Source organism: Cetorhinus maximus, chromosome 17 (genome assembly GCF_964194155.1).
Source record: "Cetorhinus maximus chromosome 17, sCetMax3.hap1.1, whole genome shotgun sequence".
In the NCBI taxonomy this organism is placed as follows: Eukaryota; Metazoa; Chordata; class Chondrichthyes; order Lamniformes; family Cetorhinidae; genus Cetorhinus; species Cetorhinus maximus.
Window position 1 is genome coordinate 67,367,965 of NC_135895.1, and position 22,817 is coordinate 67,390,781.

Consider the following 22,817-nt stretch of genomic DNA (forward strand, 5'->3'; position numbering starts at 1 on the left):
GCGCTGTACATCGTCGCTATGTACTCACCTCCGAGTTCCCCTCAAAGTGCATCCCACCAAGTACATACCTTTTATATGCTATTGTGAAACATGTCAGCGTGCTTTCCCTCTGACATGGATGGGCAATCCAGCGGTGGGGGGATGATTCTGGTGGACTGGCCTAATAATGATATGCAGATGTGTTATAATGAGGTTCCCGATGTCCAATGGTGGGAAACGTGGTGCACCGTGGCGGGCTGAGTGGGCGATTGCGGACTGGTTTCACACCATTGTGAAACTGATCGCACCATATTGTGCACTCACGCCACCAAACACGTCCGACACCAGCACAGAAAATCCCAACCTAGGATTTTGATCTACTGGGAATCACGTACAAGTCAATGCACAGATCAATCCGTGGCACAGAGCATTTGGGTATCATTATGTGCATTGCCAGTAATATTAAAATTCAACTTTTCTAATTTAAGTCTTTTAAATGTGCCTGTGGATTCCTTCATATAACCTCTGCAAAAATGATGAGAAAAATACTTTTTATTAATCAATTGTACAGTGGTTATGTGTAACTTTTGTGATTAATTCATTTGGAGTATGCTATTTCCTTGCAATGACCCATGAAATAATATTGCCATTGTTCAAATCAATCCCCATACAGTGTTGGGGAGAGCAGTGTGGGGTGAATCTGAAAACTCAATGAAACCGCAACCTGAGCTTCTGCAGTAAATATTATAAATAAACCTTCTGTGTTCGGGCTGAACACAATTAAACCCACTAATTACTCCCTGAAGGTTACATTTTAATTAAACCCAATAAAACCCAGAAGTGTTATAGTCTGTACATTGCAATTACATACGAACACAAACTAGGAGCAGGAGTAGGCTACTCGGCCCTTCAAGCCTGCTCTACCATTCAATAAGATCATGGCTGCTCTGTTTGTAACCTCCCGCCTACCCCGATAGCCTTTTACCCCTTGTTAATCAAGATTCCACCTAGCTGTGCCGTAACAATATTCAAAGACCCTGCTTCCACCGCCTTTTGAGGAAGAAAGTTCCAGAGACTCACAACCCGCTGAGAGAAAAAGTTTCTCCTCATCTCCGTCTTAAATGAGCGACCCCCTATTTTTAAACCATGACCCCTAGTTCTAGCTTCTCCCATAAGAGGAAACATCCTTTCCACATCCACCCTGTCAAGACTGCTCAGGATCTTAAAGGTTTCGATCAAGTCACCTCTTACTCTTCTAAACTCCAGTGGATACAAGCCTAACCTGTCCAACCTTTCCTCATAAGACAACCCGCCCATTCCTGGTATTTTTTCTCTTTTCAGGTCTGATGTGTTTTTTCTGTTGTTGTTGGTGTGCCTGACTCCTGTTTGACCAGTAATGGCTGTCCAGTCTGCTCTCCATGTTGATCTAGGGACATCCATGTGTTTGCCTAGGCTATGTCTTCAGTTGAATTTGAGGATAACTGGAGTCAGAACTTGAAACAAAAGGAATAGAGGCTCATTGGAGTTGTTGTCTAAAGGAGAGTATTTGCTTATTATTCCAAAGCATGTCCAGTGAAGTGTATGTGAAAGCAACAGACTTAGGCAGGGGAAGGCAATTGCGTGAGACTCCTGCTTTTTCTCAAGAAATAGCATTCAAAGCTGCTGCTTGGTCTCCAGTCAAAGAGATTCCTGCCAGTTAAACATTGGCATCAGAAGCCACTGAGGAACCCAAGTCTCACAGCTTGTGTGGCATTCTTAACTCTATTACTCATTGAAATCTCGAAAGCGATTACGTGTAAATAAATGCAGTGTTCAGTGGAAATTAGTTGTGATTTGGCAAAAGGGTGATTTTTGTTTTAAATAAGAACAAAACCATTTCTAATTTGAGTTGTTTCCAGCATTTGTATTTTGGGATTTTATTCCACTAAAGACCCTTGTTGAGCAGCAGTGAGCTGAACATTGTGATTTGCTGGAAGAAAGCTGCTTGGGACATCCTGGGACCACAGCCTTTAATATTTTGTAAATCAGGGCTTTGGGTGTGTGGTTTCTGACTAGTGTTCCTTGTGAACATTACTTTGTGCCTAGATCATGAAAACTTGATAATGACATAGGATATTTGTCAGAGAAACAGGCCAGTTGGCTGAACTGGTATTCGTAATACACATGAGCCTCCTCCAATTCTGAATATCACTGCCCGCATGCTACTCTATTCCCTAGCACCCTCATGTGTGCATCAATGCGTGTATGTCAATGCTGTTTCAATCACTCCATGTGGCAGCAAGTTCCCCATTCTCATGTCCCTCTGTTTAAGGAAATTCCTCCTAAATATTTTAATTGATCTGTTAGTGGCCAGCTTACATTTACAGAAGCTTGAGTAAGATAGAGAACCGGAGGAATTAAACAACTAATAGAGAAAAATAAAAAGGTTTTCATTACTTTTACGTGTAGAAAGTGAGGAGTATCACTAAACTCTTTATAAGAGGAGAAGAAAGATTAAGGACAATGGGGAATCAGTATCATCCAAATACTTCATTTACTGTAAAGCACTTTGGGATATCCTAAGGTCATAAAAAAACTATAAAAATGCAAGTCATTCATTACTGTTTGGGATCTCAGTATATGCAAAATGGTTACATGTTTGTATCCAACACAGTCACTGCCTCCCAAGTAATTCACAGTGTGTGAAACACTTTGAGAAGTGATAACACATAAATATAAATTTTTCTTAGGAAATATAACTATTCAATATCAAATTATCCAATTAACAGTGTTCATTACAATATCATCCACTACATTTTCCCCATAGAGTAGCTCCTGAACTTATGCAGCCTTAAACTAGAGGCTCCACACATCCATTTGCAAACCATTTCCTCAGTGACTTCTACAGCAGGATTTTTCGGTCGGCGGGCAGGCACGGCAGGTGGGCCCAGGAGCAGCCGGGAAACGGTCCACCACCCGCGATCAGCCCACGATTGCATTTTCACGCTGGCTGGCCAATTAGCAGCCAGCCAGCCAGCGTGAGAGGCTGAGTACCTCAGCACTGCCGGTGTGGTGGCGGGAGGAGCGCGAGTGTAGAAGTCTGAGCATGCGCAGGGGAGCGCGCGCTGAATGCTCCCTGAAGGCAGGGAGCTGCCTCAGGGAGTTGAACAATTTTCAATTCAAAATAAAGAGTTTTAAAACCCGAAAAAATGTCCTGACATGGGACTGACTCACAATAACATTAACAGAATAAAAATTCTGCCCAAAAATATATATTTATTTTTTATTTAATTATGGAAAACTCATCGTACCCCAGGAAAACTCAAAAGGCCGCCTGGCCGATTCACCCGCCTGCCAACTGGACAGGCAACAAAAAATTGCACTTAATTTCTTGATTAAGGGCCTTAATAGACCTCTTAATTGCCGCCGGGCACGCTGCTGATTCTTTCACATGCCCACCGACCAAAATATCACGTGCTATTTTACGCCTGATCGAGTTAGGCGTGTGCCCACCTGCCTGCCCGCCCGCGGGACGTAAAATCCTGCCCCAAGATTTCCTGGCTACCAGTTACCTGAGTATTACTTTGTTGACAGCTTTAAAACTTCTCTCCCCCTCTGCAGCCTCTCCCCCTTTGCAGCCTCTCCCCCTGATAGTGATAATTGAGCCTATCAGAAGCAAACACAAGAGAGACGGCCTGTGATTGGAAAATCAGCTCTGCATATGGGGAGGGGGCTGACCACGGGGAGGGGGAACAACTTTTCTCTCATTCGTCACCTCCATAATTGAATTTTCCCGGTGTTTTCAGGAACTTTTGGACTTTCAAAGGTAAATTTTCCCGCTACTCTAAGTATTTTGAACCCTGCCTGACAGAATCATGGGCGGTTTTTAGTCAAGGCGTCAAGGGTCTCACCCACTGGCTCCTCAGCCCGCAGAAGCCCTGTGTACCCTCCTTTGGGGAAGGCCCGCCAAATTAAGTGCCTTTCAGGCATTTAATTGGTCAGTGCTGGGCCTTCCCCAATATCAAGTACCCTTGGGGGGGAATCCCTCCCACCAAGCGCTGCCAACGAATCATAAGCCAGCAGCTGGCAATTACAGGCATGTCACTGGGGGAGCAGTGGCAGCTGCCGGCAATGTACCTACCAGAGGCCAGGATCACCAAAGGACCCAAGCCATAGATGAGTGAGGGTGGGGTGGGGGTCGTGGGGTAGGGGTCACCAGAATGGAGGGACGCTGTCAGCAGCAAGGGCAAGGGAGTGGCTCCCAGCCAAATGCCAGGTCCCTTGATTAGGTACTCAGTGCCCGTGAACAGGTGACCCAAACCTCTCCCAGAAGCCCACAAGCACCCCTGACATGGTTTGCTTTTTTGGTCTCCCCGTGCACGGTGGCAAGATGAGGCCCTTAAGTGGGCATTAATTGCCCACTTAATCAAAGTAGAGGTGGGAAGACGACGGGGTCCCCACCCATCACCCTCCTGCCCCAAACCCGCCTCAGGGGAGGACATTATATTCCACCCATTATGTGGGTTGAGGGGGGTCTAATGGGAGTAGGAAACATTACTTACAAAATGTAGGAAAGGGATGGAAAGTACAATTCTATTTGATAACCATATTATTAACATAAAACTACATTTCTGATATTAAATTTTTTTGGTGGTAACCATCATGAATCATACAGCACAAAAATCTGCACTGGCTCTTTGAAGAGGTATCCAATTAGCAAACCAGCAACAAATAATTCTACAAAGGAATATTATTTTCATCTTCTCTGCTTGAATCCACAATGTAAACTTCCCATGTACCAACTGTGTATTATTTCTTGCAGAGATGATTTTTTTTGCTACGGGAGTATTATATATGAAGTGATAACCCAGGGGTATCAGGAATACCCCTGACTTCTTTATGTACAAAATGTTTTTCTGTTGCTGCTGTCATTCAACCACTAGCCACTAGTTTATAATTCTCCAGTAAAACTGCTTTGTTGTGATAACTCCAAATTTTGGAAAGCTCTTTATTTAAGAAAAAAATAGTTGTTCCAAACTTTTCCATATGAGAGAACCCCTGTCACAATTGATACTTTCCTGTGCCCTAATTTCCTAAATATTGTTTTAGCTGTTTGTGTTTGCATCATTCTCAATGCAGAAAACATTTTTTTTAATCCGTCTACAAATGGGCTGTCCAAACAAGGCCCAAGGTCCAAATGTGGCCTGGAAGAATTAGATTGGAAAAGGTCTGATGACTCATTTCCTACTTGGGTTTTATACTTGGAGGATTCTAATTTATTCTATTGAAATTTGGCAGACCATGTAGTGAAGAAAAGCCTGCTTGGCATGGCTACCTCATGATCCACTAATCTGGGAGCAGTGCTGAGGGGACCACTTCAAACTGACAGGTGTTGACAATGCAAGTAGGAAGAATCAGCAGCTGCAAAATGTGAACCAAAGCAAAGAATGAATCAGCGGAGCTTAACGGACTGAATAATTTGGGTAAATCCACCATATTCAAATAACAAAAAAGAAAAGGAGCAATAAATCTATATATTAATTGTATTGAGTTATGATAAAGAGTGCATTAACGAGCTTATTGAAAATGTTATTAATATATTGCCACAAATAAATAGATGTAGAAAGAAGCAAATTAAAACAAATCACAAAAATTCTTCTGTTAAGATGAAGAGGTCAAAGTACATTGTTTAACAGAAAATGTTCATGTACTGCTCTCTTAAATCAATTTCCTAGCAATTATGTTCCCAGTGAAAGTGTTTTAGGAATTCATTGTTGCGAAGGTGGTCCATAAACCTCCATAATGTGCAGCAAAATAGCCCGCTCGATGCAATACAAGTGATGAGCCAGTAAGCCAACAGTTAGAAATGTAGTAACCAGAGATGGTCAAAAATCTGCTGAGCGTTGTGACCACTGGAATTTCCTCAGGGACCTTCTGGGGATCTCCCTTGGAGATATTCTACATGGGGACACTATAACAATATTATTGATGGAGGTCAATATTTTAAAAAAGCGTAATGTGTATTTGGATATAATGGGGAAAATTATAATTCCATTAGATATTAATCTGTCAGTACAAATTACCACAATGTGTAGAAGCCTGATCAATCAATCCCAATTTCAGACTAGCACATAGATACACTCAGCGGCTTGCAGAAACCTAATTTAACCTTGTTCTCAAGCATTATCTGTAAATAGTCAAATCCTGAGCTTTGAGATTTACTTTCCTGTATATCTGACTGTGGTACTGAAGCCAAGTTTAAGCAAAGAATCGGCCATAAAAAATCCTTTGGAGATAAGCCAAGGTTTGGGACAAGTAGGGAATAAGTAGCAGGTACACAGTATATGCATGTTCTATATAGGTATTAAAATCTTCGTAGAGACTGATAACTTTTAAAGAAGAGATTCAAGCTTCCAGTGAAACATGTTAGCCTTGTATTTAGGTAGAGCTACTAATTTGCTATTCTTGACTTCAACTCCCTTTCACCTTAGAAGTAAATAGTCAGTTTACAGCACAATTGTTTACACCCTAGTATCTTCAACACATTTCTGGGACTTTGGGAGACTTAGGGCAGAATTTTGCTCTTGACGGGCGGGTGGGCCCCACCGGCTCGGCGGTGGGCGGGCAGCCGATCGCCGCCGTCGAAACAGGCCCCGCCACAATCTTAAGCGGGCCGCCCGACGGGAAGCGCTATGCAGGGGAGGAGGGATTCCCCAACTGTCAGAGTGCGCTCTTTCTTGCATATGCAATAAAGTTTGAAACTTTAAAAATAGAAAAATAAAAAAATTATTAATATGTCCCCCTCATGTAACAACGTCACATGAGATGGGACATGTTAATAAATATCACAAAAACTTTAATAAACTTTTTTAAAACAGACATGAAGCCTCATCCCGCCGGTGGATGAGGTTTCATGTTTTTTCAGAAGCCCACTGGGGCTCCTGGCCTGTCCGCCAGCCTTAAGGTTGGACAGGCAGGGCCTTTAATTGGATTAACTACCCTGTCAATGGCCTCAATTGGCCATTGAGAGGTCGGCGGGCAGACAGCTGATTTCGCTGTCCGCCCACCTTCCTGAATATTTAAATGGGACGAGATGACGCCGGGGTTCCCCCCGAAGTCATCCCATGTCATTTTTGCGACAGAGAGACAGAGAGCGGGCCCCGCCCCCAGCTCGCCGACGGAAAAATTCTGCCCTTAGCTTACTCATTGTAAATGCAGAGACTGTTGCCATTGTCTCCAAATGTAACTACCTTGCATCTTCTTCCCGTCAAAACAAATTAAGCTTTCCTTTGATCTCTAACAATCAAACCACCAAGGCTTATTGTTGGGCAGCCTGCAGAACAGGTCACATGACCCTCTTCATTTAGCCTTAATTTAAGGCTATAGGCCCAAAATATAATCATCTTATAAACTTCAAATTATAATATATGCCAGGCATTAGTAACTGAATTCTTGAAGAACACACGCTAACCATTTATTTGCTCTTGGCATCCACACACAATTTGTTCATGAGATGTATGCACCTACTGATTATCTGGTATTGCTTTATTTTGCTTCATTATTTTAGCCTGTAACACGTGAATAAAGTCTGCAAGATATCTGGCAAACATGCATTAAGTGACAAAGACTCCACAATCCCAATAGAAAGCAGAAAACTTTTACTTTGGAACAGAAATTAAAAGTGCTACAAAGTGATAATGTTGGTGAGAAGGCAGCAGCCATAACGAGTTCATTTGGGACAAAAACAGAAATACCTGGAAAAACTCAGCAGGTCTGGCAGCATCGGCAGAGAAGAACAAAGTTGACATTTCGAGTCCTCATGACCCTTCAACAGAACTAAGTAAAAATAGGAGAGGGTCTTATATTTCACCCCTCTCCTATTTTTACTTAGTTCTGTTGAAGGGTCATGAGGACTCGAAACGTCAACTCTGTTCTTCTCCGCCGATGCTGCCAGACCTGCTGAGTTTTTCCAGGTATTTCTGTTTTTGTTTTGGATTTCCAGCATCTGCAGTTTTTTGTTTTTATCTCTGAATTCATTTGGGCTTCCACTAATGACTATGTGCACTGTCAAGAAGAACAAAGATAAGATGAAGGCTAGTGTCCAAAGTGCTATTCCTTATGTGAGCCAAGCAGTTTTTGAAGGAGAATGGGTTAGGAATACATCTCCTGATATTACATACATTTAAATGGGAAAACTTGCTTTGATATAAGTAATTTTAATTTAAGTAATAATTTCCAGGAATGTATCTACCACTTAAAAAAGGATATTCCTGTACTGACTGAACCATGCAATGAAAATCACTAACATGATGAGTCCTAATCTGAAATAATTGGTTTTGGCCATGTAAGCAACACATCTTTCACTAATTACCATGTAGAAATTAATACATGCTGACCATACAGTGCCAGATCTAGGCAGTTTGTCCATATTTGGGCCCAAATACACTGCAGGAACAGCATCCAGATAAAAGACTTGGGTTTAAATTTGGCTTTGAAGAAAATCACTAATTAATAGTTCATGTGGATAAGGTTAACCTGGATAACTGTCAGGAATCACATGTGAATCGACCTATGAAGGACATGAGGAGGTAAATTGACTTTGGGTGATAGCATAAATGGCCAATATCTGATCAGCTGCTTGTTGTACATCTTTCTCAATTTTCATTTCTATTAGCTTCACAGTGGCTGGCTGGATGGATGTCAGTTTTTCCACTGAATTGTGCTTATCTGAGTATAAGGGCAGGGTACTTGACATATGGACTACACAGTACTCGTGCAGTAAATAAATGGTGGGGAATGGGGTGGGTGTGGTGGTGACAATAAGCTTACATAGCAAGGGCTGCTGCCAAGTGATGATTCTTTTTAAACTAGCCAACAGGCTCTGAAGTTCCTGGAGAGAGCCAAGGGGTATGGAAATGCATCAGGATGGAACCTCCTCCGGCCCCTTGTCGGTGACCCTGACTGTATTCGGAATTTTGGAGTTGGGGTTGTTCAGATAATTTGGTCAGGTGACCAAGCAAGTTCTGGTGCAACTGGGTTCCCATCTGAGTGGAGGGAGGGAGAGAACTATAACTTTAGTAATTCATTATTCTCTGGGGTGCAGAGTTAGCAATCTTAAAATTCAGTATATAGTTGCCCATGTGCCACCATCCTGGAAAGAGGCAGGATTTCTCATTGAACCCTCAAAGGTGTGGAAAGATGGCAGATTGGTTCAAAGGTCCACCCCAAAAATTCAACTCCACGCTGCCAATGCATCAGAAAATCATCCCAGAAATTTTGGGATCACCTGCAAAAGGAATATGGCCCACTGGAAGATATTTTGTTTGCTGCATTAATATTGATTTCCTGTGATTCAGTTGCTGATCTTTTGTGGTAGAAACGAATGTTTTGCCTAGAGATTTTGCTCTGTGCCTTGGGAAAAATCTGCTGTCAGATTTAATGCCAATCAATGAACAAGCATAATCTTGATAATGGGAGAAAACTGGAGCAAAACCAAGAGTTCTGCCTCAGTACCTTCAAGAATAATGGAACCTGCTTAGGAGATGATGTGCTTTTGGAGATAGGTTTAGCCCCACCTCCCCGCATCGTGCCGCCCACCCCCCCCCAACTTAATTTCCTCCAGTTTCTCCTTCAGGGACCTCCCCAATTTGCAAAAGTGTTTCCCAAACCCAATACTTCTTCCCCACTCCCAACACCCACGCAGATGGTTTAATTTGTAAGTGCAGTGTCCAGGATGGCACTGGGCTGGGGAGATCAGGAGGGGCCCCCGTCTGTTCTGTGCTGAGTTACAGGTGTTGATCCTGATCACTGTGTAGTAACCCCTGTTGGAAATGTATGCACAAGCAGACATTGGCAGAGGAAGGGATTTGCCTCTGTTGTTGGTCAAATTTGAATAGTTTGTTGCCATTCATTGATTTGGCCCGCAAGTGAAGAATGACGGAATGGCCACTTGGTTCAGATGATGGTGGCTGCACAGGGGACTGTACCCCAGAATGTGTCAGCACTTTTGAGAGAGGGGAAGATTTGGAGGAAAAAACAAATCTAACCAGTTACATTTTAAGTGTGTAACCTAGAACAAGCTGCTCTAACACTTACCCCAACTTGTAAGTTAGAGAAATGGCAGACCTAGTACCTGAGCCATTTTATTGGAGCACTGTTAATGTGGATGTATTCCATGGCTGCGTTAGTTGGTGTGAAATAAGCTTTTGAGCTTCAAGTCTTAATTATTGTTAAAATCATTTCCTTACCAATTTGTTCTTGTAAGGCAAACAAATAAACACCAGAGGTGTGAATATTGTCACAGCTTGTGCTGTTTGCCTAATAGACCTTTTTCAAGCTGCAATTAACTGGTGCCAAGCAGACAAGATACTGGCACTTCATTTTAATTCATTTGCTTAAAACTGTGAAAAGAATGCAGATTAAACATTGGTAAGAGCTGTTGAATATAACACTTTAGACTGCACCTAAATTGTGGCTTGTGCTGTACTATAACCAGTGCATTGTGAGCTGTATTATACTATCTTTTTTTATTTGTTCAGGAGATCTGGGCATTTCTGACTAGGCCAGCATTTATTCATCATCCCTATTTGCACTTGAGAAGATGGGGATGAGCTGTCTTCTTGAGTTGCTACAGGCCATGTGGTATAGTACTGTTAGGGAGGGAGTTCCAGGAATTTGACCCTGCAATGATGAGGGCTGCCAGCCCTGGCTGGATATATTCTGGGGGATGTTGGCAGAATGATTTGATGGAAAGCTCTAAGAAGTGACATCAAACAAAGCTCCTGGAAGTGACTTCACAGAAAGCCAGCAGAATGGCATGAAGGCTATTTATAAAACAAGCCGCGTCACGTTTCAAAACAGCTTCCTTGAAATCTTTCCAATATTTCAATGCAAGAAATGGTGGCGAAGTTTAAAACCTGGGGAGTGTAGAAGTGTTCAGGAGGTCACATAAGGGCAGATGCAATTAAATCAATATGCTCTATAATAATAAAAACAAAAAACTGCGGATGCTGGAAATCCAAAACAAAAACAGAAATACACTCAGCAGGTCTGGCAGCATTGGCGAAGAAGAGCAAAGTTGACGTTTCGAGTCCTCATGACCCTTCAACAGAACTAAGTAGAAATAGGAAAGGGGTGGGCTCCGTTTCCCGCCATCGAACGTCGGGAACCTCATTGTAATACATCTGCATATCATTGAGGCCAACTTGCCAGAGCTGTCCCCCCTCCACTGGATCATCCATCCACGTCAGCATATAAACAGCATGTAAAAGATGTGCACTCGGCAGGCTGCGCTTTGAGGGGAATTCGGAGGTGAGTACAAAGCGACGATGTGCAGCACTCGCCAGGGTTGGCTTTTGGACTTCAAACTTGTGGCGCGTTGGGCGGGAGGAGTGGTAGGGGTGAAGATGGCAAGGGTTGCCTTGCGGTTGAGGCGCCCTTTGGGAGGGGGGTCAAGGGCAGCCCTGCCATTGCAGCGACTTGTGGAGGGTGGGCAAGGGCTGCCTTGCGGTGAATATAGCACACAAGCATTTGGGGTGGGGTAGGAAATGGCCATGCCTTATATAAAGTGACCATTCCTCTGCAGCTGAGACAGTTCAAGCACAGCCATTAATGTGATTGGAGTCGGGCTTCTAGCTTCTCTGCTACTCAAGCAATGCTGAGGCATCAAAGTGCCACCAAGTGCTCCAGAGATTTGCACCCTCCCCCCACCCCGGCACAGATTGCAAAGCCGTGAGCATTTTAGTGGACTGCAGAACAGTTGGACGACTGCACACGTTGTATAATCTCCTTGCTGAAGCCGGCCATGGAACAGTCACTGATGGAGATGCTCACAGCCCCTTGCAATGTGAGCATCCCGGTTTGGACCAGTCTCCCCCATGGTTCAAGCAAACAGTGCAGCCTTGCAGTGCAGGTTAGGAGAATACCTGTGCCTGAGCTGAGAGTGCAGCATGCAGTCCAGTGGGCAAAGCTGCAGCCAATCGGTCAGATGGAGTGGGTTGGAGGTGGGTGGGGTCTCAGGCAGCCATACAATATTCTGGCCATCCAAGTGGTGCCCAGCACTCTCCAGGATGCATTAAGAGGCCTTTACACTTAACCAGGACAGGTTCTTAGTACACCCATGCTGACCACGTGTCTCTCTCTTCCATCCTGCAGGAGGAGTACATCAGGATCATGGAGCCTGGTGAACTAGCTGTATGCCTAATGGCCTCCAGAGAGTGAAGACGACGGAGGACAGAGCGTCTGAGGTGCCTGGCTGTGCAGAGGGAGGAGCAGCGCCCTCAGGAAGAAGGGGCGGCTGGGGCTCCCGCACATGCCTCCGAAGAGCCACAGCGAGCCATCGCTGGTCAGCGCTTAGCGACACCCAGGGTCTGCACACGCCACCTTTCATTCCTGCAGATGAACCAGTGTTGGCAAAGACTGCACAAGTCTAGGGAAATGGTCGGTCACATCTGTCACCTACTGCAGCATTTGGCACCACAGGGGCATGTAGGGCATCCACTGCTAGTGACTGTGAAAGTGACTGCGGTGCTCAATTTCTACGCTTGTGGCTCCTTTCAGGGCTCCACAGGTGACCTCTGTGGGATATCACAAGCTGCCACACACAAATGCATCCATGAGGTCACGGATGCCATCTTCATGAGGGCACACAACTTCGTGCATATCGCCCAGGACCAGGACAGCCAGGATGCAAAAGCAATTGGATTGAAAAAGTTCCGATCTCGGGATTCCCACAGGTGCAGGGTGCGATTGACTGCACTTGTGTGGCACTCAGATCTCCGTCGCAATATGCTGTCAGTTAAATAAACCGCAAGGGCTTCCATTCACTGAACGTGCAGCTGGAGTGCGACCACCAGAAATGCATCCTGCAGGTGTACGAACAGTTTCAGGGAGTGTTCACAAATCCTGCATCCTCAGTCAGTCACAAATCCCTGAAGTCTCATAGGTTTCACAGAAACTGCAGGGTTGGCTCCTCGGGGAAAAGGGCTAATGACGCTGGAGAAGTAGTAGTGGGGAACAAAGAAATGGCGGAGGAACTGAATAGGTACTTTGCGTCATAGATCCTCACATTGCAGCTGTGAATGGTTGACTCCAGCCTGGCTTATGGCAGCGTGAATACCCTCTGTGATAATGCCCTGTCATGGAGACGCGGCGGAGACCCTAATAGTCCGCCCAATTGCAGGAGAATGATGATGACATGCAGTGAGGACATTCCATAGATCTTCACATAGCCTCTGAGAATATCTGACTCCTGTCTGGCTGAGGGCAGATTGCTTGTTCAGTGATCAGGGTCATATCATAGAGACACAGCCATGAAACTTTAGAACATATGATCCTTTGTCCACCTTCAGTACCTGAGCGCTTCAGGAGCAGAGCATCACTAGTCACTGGATGCTGAAGGGATGGTGTCCAGCCTCCCCTGAAAGGTGCTGAGAGCACTCAGAGAGAATGAGAGAACTCTGTAACGAACACTGCTCATCAGAACAAGGAGCCATAGGCACGGAGACATTTTTAGGAGTTTATTGACAATGGTGAACAGTATATACAAGTGATTAACACCCGTTCCCAAGCTGTGCAACTACATCTTTTGCCCTCGCCCACCACCCGGACACGCCCTGGCTTGCCTTGTTGCAGTCCGGCAGCGGAGGTCCCTGTGGGGGGGCCCTCTATGGAGGTGTCCTCCCGCTTTCCATTGGGGACCTGGGGTGGAGGGTGTTGCACGCAGCAGTCCCGTACAATCGTAGGATGTGTCAATTCACGGACTCCCAAGATACCTGCCCTTTTTGCGGTCTTCATGCTCCTGATCTACGGACACCCGGTACGGAGGGGGGCCGGGAGGGAGGAGGACCTCCTTGTGCACCTGCTCCTGGGCCTGGCCAAGTTGGCCATTAACAGGTCCAGGCAGCGGGTGATCGAGGGGGTCATCCCGCCCGACTGTTTGGCCCTCTTCCGCGGCTACGTTCGCGGCCGGCTGTCCCTGGAGAGGGAGCACGCGGTGTCTGCCGGCACCCTCGAGGCCTTCCATGCCCGGTGGGCACAGTGGGAACTGGGGTGTTTTATCGACCCCTTTAATCACATTTTGGTTTAATGTTTGTAAGTTTCCTTTAAACTTATTTTAAATTGTTTGACTCTGAAAGAGTTACATCTTCTTGCCCTCGCCCACTGCCCGGACACGCCCTGGCTTGCCTTGTTGCAGTCCGGCAGCAGAGGTCCCTGTGGGGGGGCCCTCTACGGAGGCGTCCTCCCGCTTTCCATTGGGGACCTGGGGTGGATGGTGTTGCACGCAGCAATCCCATACAATCGTAGGATGTGTCAATTCACGGACTCCCAGGATACCTGCCTTTTTTGCGGTCTTGTGGAGTCTGTGGACCATGTTTACATAGGTTATTGTAGGCTGCACTCCCTGTTCAGTTATTTAAAGAACCTTTCATTAATGTTTTGTTTGCACTTTAGTCCCACGCTCCTGATTTACGGGCACCCGGTGCGGAGGGGGGCCGAGAGGGAGGAGGACCTCCTTGAGAACCTGCTCCTGGGCCTGGCCAAGTTGGCCATTAACAGGTCCAGCCAGCGGGCGATCAAAGGGGTCATCCGACCCGACTGCCTGCCCTTCTTCCGCGGCTTTGTTTGCGGCCGGGTGTCCCTGGAAAGGGAGCACGCGGTGTCTGCTGGCACCGTCAAGGCTTTCCATGCCCGGTGGGCACCACAGGGACTGGGGTGTTTTATCGACCCCCTTAATCACATTTTGATTTGATGTTTGTAAGTTTCCTTTAAACTTTGTCTTTGGTTTTACAGCTACCCTACTTTAGGGGATGTGTTTATTTTGTCCCTCATTTTGTTAATTTAGTTTATTTGGTTGACTCTAAAAGAGTTACATCTTCTTAACTTTTCTAACCGTGCTGCTACGTCTTGGTACTGCCCGAACATCCACAGCGGAGGTGGAGGCAGCCTGTTGACTTTGATGCCCTGTGTCTGATTACCTTGGCGGGCGTCTTCTGGAGGGCCGAGACTTGGAGGGCCCCGGCCTGCTTTCAGGGTCCTTCTGTGTGGCAGTGGCGCCCTCTTTGGCCTGTGGAGCTGTAGCTGCTGAGGTCACAGGAAGAGGGGATTCGGATGGGCTGGACACTCCCTGGGTCTCCTGGAAAGATGGCCCCAGGAGGAACACCAGCTGATCCTCCTCCCTATTGGTGCCCGAGGGCCCCTGGCTGACTCTGTGAATGGAAGGGGTAGCTGGATTGAGCTGCCCAGCCCCCCTCACGCATTGACACTGTTGGAGGCCAATGTCAGCCATGGAGTTGAGCCCACACAACAGTGCAGGAGCGATATCCTGGACCAAGGTCTCCATGGCGGCCGCCATCCTACCAGTGTTGACCTCAGTGCATTGGCATGCCAGTGCTATCACCTCAGTCTGAAGGTGGACGGACTCCGCCATTGTGATTGCAATCTGCGGAGTGCAGCGGACATCCCTTCCTGATGTTCCCGAGCTTGCCTTTGCAGCTCCAGCAACTGTGACATGACTGAATCCAGAGGCTTGTCATCTGACTCGGACTCAGCAGATTTCTGGCCTCTAGCAGTCCTCCGAGTGCCAGAGACCTGGGAAGTCCCTGCCTCTGCCTGCTGTGGATCAGACAGTGCGATGTGCTCACTAGATTGTGATCCCAAGGCTATTCTAAAGCTAGGTCCCACCGAGGCATGTGTCTCCATGCTGGTGGAGGGTGTGGGTGAGCGCTGTGCCGGGGCTTCAAGGAGGGTGCCTCCAGATTCCTCTTCAGAGGTTTCTTCGGGGCTTGATTGGAGGCCCTGGATCATGGACTCTGCCGGTTGTTTCCCAGATGTGCCTGCGAAAGCAAGGGGAAATAATTAGTGCATGGCAGTGGCCTGTGAAACAGGACACATCACTCACAGCATGGTTGTCTGATGGATGTTGCACTGCTGGACCCTCACTTGGTAGAGCAGTGCCGACCTCACCATCAGCACAGGACTGGTCCAGATCGTCACTGGCCAGCTGATAGCTCTGTTTTCAGAGTCCGTGAGGACCTTGATTTCAGGCATTCCTGCACAGGCCTGTGATCGTTCCCTCTTGTTGTGTGCCAGCTTGTCCTGCATGAATAGAGATGGAGAGAGCATAAGCAGGATGCCTGCTGGGCCAGATGATAAGTATGTCTGGCATGTGTGGGTGGTGAGTGGTCCCATTGATGGGATGAGGACAATAACAGTGAGTGTGAGAGAGTGAATGGTGATGTTCCTTGAACTGGCAGTGAGTGAGGGCCCTGTGGATGTGTGATGGGTTTGTGAGTGTGTGAGTTGAGAGTGTGAGAAGAGTGACTTACCCTGGCGGATTGAAGGAGATTTATCCTCATGCGGCACTGGGTGGCTGTCCTCTTTTGAAGGGCATTGGGGCTTACCACTGCTGCCACCACCTCCCAAGCCCTGGTTGGTCATGCCGCTGCCCATCCTACGGCCAGAGCGGTGGTAGAAGACATTGCGGCAGGACTCCACAGCAGCCAAAAGGCGTTCCAGTGACATGTCGCTAAACCTGGGGGCTGCAGTCCTTTTTGCCTTTCGTGGACATTTTCCCTGCAGTAGTCATGGCCTGGAAGAACTGAGATGCGTGCAGGCGGCTGCACTTTAAATATGATGCCCGGCGTGATGCAGCAACGAGGAGATGGCAAGCGGGTGAATGAGAGCATGCCCGCCATGGAAACACCATGTTTCCTGGCAATGCATAAATAATATAGCGAGTTTGGGACGATATGGCATGAAAACACACCATCACGGCCGGTGGGTAAAATGTTGTTTCACTCAACCGCTACCGCACTTAGTACAAATCTGGGTCAATTCCATCTTAAGTCCTAGAGTCCAGGACCAGGTAAGTATGGAAGGCTCTCATGGTGGGGAAGGGAGGTGAGGCCTAGGGGGGTAGGGCGAGGATGGTGTGGACGCAGATCTTGGAGGGGGTGATATCCGATGTGTGAAAGGCAGCCCTTGGCGGAGGCACCTCCCACCTTTCCCACCCGAGACCCAAGAAGGGTGACCTGCCGGGCTTCCCCCCTGAAGTCCCCCTGAGGCTGGGCAGGAAGCGGCCATTAAGTAGCAAATAATTGGCCACTTAAGGACCTCAATTGGGGCAAGGATGGCAGGCGGCTTTAGGCCTTGACTGGCCCATGTAAAACTGCAGACAGGTTGGAGGTCAATGGGAGAAAGCCAACCATGGAATTTTACAGAAAATTCTGTCCCATCTATTGTTTAATCATGCACTGTGGCCTGTTCTATATTATAACTGTTATGATATGATACATTCCAATGAGAGAGAAAAATTCCAGTGGGAGGGCCTACCATCTATGGTTAACTAAAAATGTTAAAGACAGTATCAAACTTAAAGAAAGAGCATATAATTACACAAAGATGGATGGCAGATCAGAAGATTGGAAAGAATATAAAGAACAGCAAAGGATGACGCAGAGATTAAAGAGGAGGTAAAATTTAGAGTACAAGGGAAAGCTAGCTAGTAATATAAAGACGGATAGTAAGAATTTCTATGGATATTTAAATAAGAAAAAAGTTAACAAAGTGAGCGTTGGTCCTGTAGAAAATGCATCTAGGGAATTGATAATGGAAAGTAGGGAGATGCTGGATGAATTAAACAGGTATTTTGCTTAGTTACTCTCTATAGAGGACAGAAGTAACATCCTGGAAATAGCTTTAAATCAGGAAATGGAAGGGAAGGAGGAACATCGGAAAATTACAGTCACCAGGGAAGTGGTATTGAGCAAATTGTTGGGGCTGCGGGCTGACAAATCCCCAAGTCCAGATGGACTTCACCATAAGGTCTTGAAAGAAGTAGCTAGTGAGATAGTTGATGCACTGGTTTTAATTTTCCAAAATTCCCTAGATTCAGGGAAGGTTCTATTAGATTGGAAAATAGCAAATGTAACTCCTTTATTCAAAACGGGAGGGAGACAGAAAGCAGGAAACTACAGGCCAGTTAGCCTAACATTTGTCATAGGGAAAATGTTGGAAGCTATTATTTAAGATGTTATAGCAGGGCACTTAAAAAGATTCAGGGCAATCAGGCAGAGTCAACATGGTTTGTGAAAGGGAAATCATGTTTAACCAATTTATTGGAGCTTTTTGAAGGAGCCACATGTGGTGTGGATAAAGGGGTGGATGTGGATGTACTGTACTTAGTTTCCAGAAGGCATGTGATAAAGTGCCACGTCAAAGGTTATTGCGGAAAATGAAAGCGCATGGTGTAGGGGGTAATATATTGGCATGGATAGAAGACTGGCTGGCTAACAGGAAACAGAGAGTAGGCATAAATGGGTCTTTTGCTGGTTGGCAAGATGTGACGAGTGGAGGGCCACAGGGATCAGTGCTGGGGCCTCAATGTTTTCCAATTTATATAAATGCCTTGGATGAAGGGGCTGAAGGAATGGTTGCTAATTTTGCTGTCGACACAAAGATAGGTAGGAAAGTAAGTTGTGAAGAGGACATAAGGGGGCTACAAAGTGACATAGATAGGTTAAGTGAGTGGGCAAAGATCTGGCAAATGGAGTATAATGAGGGCAAATGTGAAATTGTTCATTTTGGCAGGTAGAATAAAAAATAGCTTATAATCTAAATGGTGAGAGATTGCAGAGCTCTGAGATTCAGAGGGTTCTGGGTGTCGGAGTGCATGAATCACAAACGGTTAGTATGCAGGTACAGCAGGTAATTAGGAAAGCTAATAGAATGTTATCATTTATTGCGAGGAGAATTGATTATAAAAGTAGGGAGATAAAAGCAAAACACTGCAGCTGCTGGAAATCTGAAACAAAAACAAAAATAGCTGGAAAAACTCAGCAGGTCCGACAGCATCTGCAGAGAGGAACACAGTTAACGTTTCGAGTCCGTATGACTCTTCATCAGAGCTTCTACTTCTACATCTTCTGATGAAGAGTCATACGGACTCGAAATGTTAATTGTATTCCTCTCTGCAGATGCTGTCAAACCTGCTGATATAAGTTGGGAGGTTATGCTTCAGTTGTACAGGGCACTGATGAGACCACATCTGGAGTATTGTGTACAGTATTGGTCTCCTTATTTAAGGAAAGATGTTAGAAACAATTTGGAGAAGGTTTACTAGACTAATACCAGGAATGGGCAGGTTGTCTTATAAGGAAAGGCTGAACAGGTTAGGCTTGTATCCACTGGAATTTAGAAGAGTGAGAGGCGACTTGATTGACACCTTTAACATCCTGAGGGTAGATGTGGAGAGGATATTTCCACTTGTGGGAGAATCTAGAACTAGGGGTCACTGTTTAAAAATAAGGGATCGCTCATTTAAGACAGATGAAGAGAATTTTTTTCTCTCAGAGGGTAGTGAGTCTTTGGAATTCTCTTCCTCAAAAGACGGTGGAAGCAGAGTCTTTGAATATTTTTAAGGTGAAACTAGATAGATTCTTGATTAACATGGGGGTGAAAGGTTATCGGAGGTAGGCAGGAATTTGGGGTTGAGGTTACAATCAGATCAGCCATGATCTTATTGAATGGCAGAACAGGCTCAAGAGGCCTGCTCTTAATTCATATGTTCATATGTATGTACTGGATTATAATCAAAGCATTATGGTCTATACTCCACCATAACCATTGACTTAGAGCAAGCCTTTGGCTTACTGGAAGCATTTCTGCCTCTTAGTCAGCAGGTGCAGAGTTTGAATCCTGTTTCAGACAATCCTGGAAAGTGGAGATAATGGCTCTGAATTCTGAGTTGATGTCCAGTTCATGATATTGATGACCTCTCCACATCATATGGGTTGTGGGAGCCCATAAACCAGACCCATTGTATGGGACTAACCACCCTATGGCTGATAAATATGGTTTGGCCAGGGAAAGACTTAACCAGCCTGCAAGTCCTTGAGCTACTTCACACACTTCACTACTTCACAGAATGAAAAAAAACATTAAAAACTGGGAAATAAGAATACTGGTCTGAACTAGTATTGTATACCTCAAAAATGTAACACCAGTAAAAACTGGGAAATAAGAGTACTGGTCCAAACTGTTTTTTCATATTGGGAAAGAATGAGTGTAAAGGTTCAAAAACATTGTGATTGGTACTATAGCCATTCATTGTGATCTGTGCTGTGGTATTGCCATGCAAGCACAATAATACACAATGTCTTGTGTACTCTATTATAACCATTGTGATCTGTAGGTAATATCATGTATTGTTACCTGTACTGAACTAAAAAAATCTGAGTTCAATGAGATGTGGATGAACTGAAACAAATGAATATTAAGAATAGCTCTCTCATCCTTGTTATTTGGATGTTTTATGCACCTCGCGCAACAGCCAATTGTAATCAAGTTTTAAGGATTTTTTCTTGCTTTCCATAAATTAATTCTTCAGATTATGTACCTTTATTAAGAATTCATTCTCTCCTGTTATTATTTTCAGGGCCTTGTCTCCAGTCGACACCGCCTCACAATGTGTCAGCTGGCCGTTCAGTCATCTGATTGGATCAGGTAAATGGACTTATCTGTTTGGCTCTCTCTCTCTCTCTCTCTCTCCATTTTCCCGGAGATTAGCTTGTGCAAATGGAGCTCAGGTTTTCATGAATGTAGTTTGGAATATGAAGAAATGCTTTGTAAAATTGACTTAATATTTTCAAATGGGAATAGTTAGAACTAGTTTGATTTGCATGCAGTCCATGAAGGAATCTATGAAACTCTGCTAAAATGTAATATTAGGGAACTGTATTGTTTGGGGTAATTCATGGATCAGATTCAGAAGAAACTTCTTTACCTAGAGAGAGTGGTAAGAATGTGGAACTCCCTACCAGTGGGTGAGTGGGTGAGGCGAATAGTGTAGTTAAATGTAGTGTACATTTAAGGGGAGGCTTGAAAAGCCAGTGGGACAAGGGAATAGCGGGTGATGCTGATAGACTTAGATAAGGAAGGACGAAAGGAAGGTCAAGTAGAGCATAACTACAGGACAGGTTGGAATAAATGGCCTGTTTCTGTGTTGTATGTTCTATATTATTTTATGTAAGATTGCTGATTTAGTTTAATTTACACTGGAAGCAATACAAGAACACGACTTCATAAATTCTTACTAGAGACTTTATTGATCAATCAATTTAAGAGTCTGGGGTTAATGAATTATTAAATAGCTTCAGCGCTGATTAAACTCTGAAGATGGAAGATGAGAGCAGTACTGGATACACAGTGTTCATCTCTTATTGCATAACATGTTTCAATTTAAACAATTGTCTGACAAAAGCCAACACTGAGCTTTCGCTTGGGAGGTGAATAGTGTCGTAACTTTGTGTGTGGAGCCACAGGGGATAAACTGGACCATCCCTGAAAACAGGTGCTAGGATCACAATGCAGCCGGCGCTGTTAATTGGCTGCACACACCAACAGGGGACCCAAAGTTGTAAATTCCTAGCACTACTTAAATCTAGCCTGCACTGCTTAAAACTAGTCTGTACCTCTTAAAGGGGAGGTGTGTTGTGGCTGAGCAGGTGCTGGAAGTCATGCAGGAAGTGAATGTGATCTGCAGAACAGTGAAGAATGGCAGGGACCAGGGTGATGCTCTACTTGAGGCCTTGGTGGAGGAGCTGGAAAGGAGGAGGAGAGATGTCCTGTACCTGCAGGGGGTCATGAGGCTCCTTCAATAGCACCTTCCAAACCCACGACCACTACCATCTACAAGGACAAGGGCAGCAGACACATGGGAACACTGCCACCTGGAAGTTCCCCAGCAAGCTCACCATCCTGACTTGGAAATATATCGCTGTTCCTTCACTGTCGCTGGGTCAAAATCCTGGAACTCCCTTCTTAACAGCACTGTGGGTGTACCTACACCACATGGACTGCAGCGGTTGAAGAAGGCAGCTCACCATCATCTAATCAAGGGCAACAAGGGATGGGCAATAAATGCTGGCCTAGCCAGCAAAACTCATATCCCATGAATGAATATTAAAAAAAAGACACATGTTCTGAAGGCAGAGGGAGCAGATGCCATGGAGGTCGATGCCAGGGCATGGATGCAGTGCTTCAAGGAATTCAGTGATCTCACTTGAGTGGTCAAGATCAGTGAATGCATTTTCCAGATGCCATATTTGACCAACTGCACCACTGGCCTTAGACGCTACTCAATTCGCCATACCGTCATCACACACATATCAACAATCTCTATCAATCAAAACTCATATCTAACATTCATATGTTCTACCTCACCCTCAAACACATAGCACTACTGCAAACCTCACACCCACGTCTCACAGCTTATACATACTGCTTGCTATATGATCATGGCAGCCACATCAGCCAAACACATTGCATTCACCAATAAACATCAAGACGGTGGCATCCTCATATGTAATCCTCCTTGCGCATCCTACTTCCCCCTCCAATGCGCACACTCTTCTGATTCACAAACTGCAGATAGCGTAACCATGCACCTCTTACATTCCCGTCCCCTAACCTCCCCACACTACAGTCGCAGCCCCTAACTCAGATACTGCCATTGCACATATCTTTGAGGATAGTTAGAGACTGGACACAAGTAAGCTGTAGCCTGATTAAGAGACAAGTATGGCACAGGTGCCAGCTCGCCAGACGGCAAGGTCACACACGTGGTCTGCTGCAGAGGACTCAGAAGAGAATTTCCATCGGACAGTCTAGAGAGAAAGGCTGATGGGTATGCACAACAAAATGCTGGGTGCATTGGGAAACTTGTCAGAAAGCCTGTGGTCAATGTTGAGGAGCATAGAGGAGCACCAACTTGCCACAAGGCTTTGTGCAGGGCTTGGAGTCCACCTATGCAGCATGGAAGTGGTGGCAAACGGACTTGAGGACCCAACTATGACACAGCA

The 22,817-nt window shown here is 45.5% G+C and overlaps 1 protein-coding gene across 1 annotated transcript in view; it reads left to right on the forward strand.

The window, feature by feature from the left end:
* Positions 1-22,817, forward strand: part of nmnat2 (nicotinamide nucleotide adenylyltransferase 2) — a 326,699-nt gene that overhangs the window by 139,723 nt on the left and 164,159 nt on the right. The window contains exon 3 of the mRNA XM_078561382.1: positions 20,393-20,460. Coding sequence (XP_078417508.1) covers positions 20,393-20,460 — 68 coding nt within the window. The remainder of the gene's footprint in view (positions 1-20,392; positions 20,461-22,817) is intronic.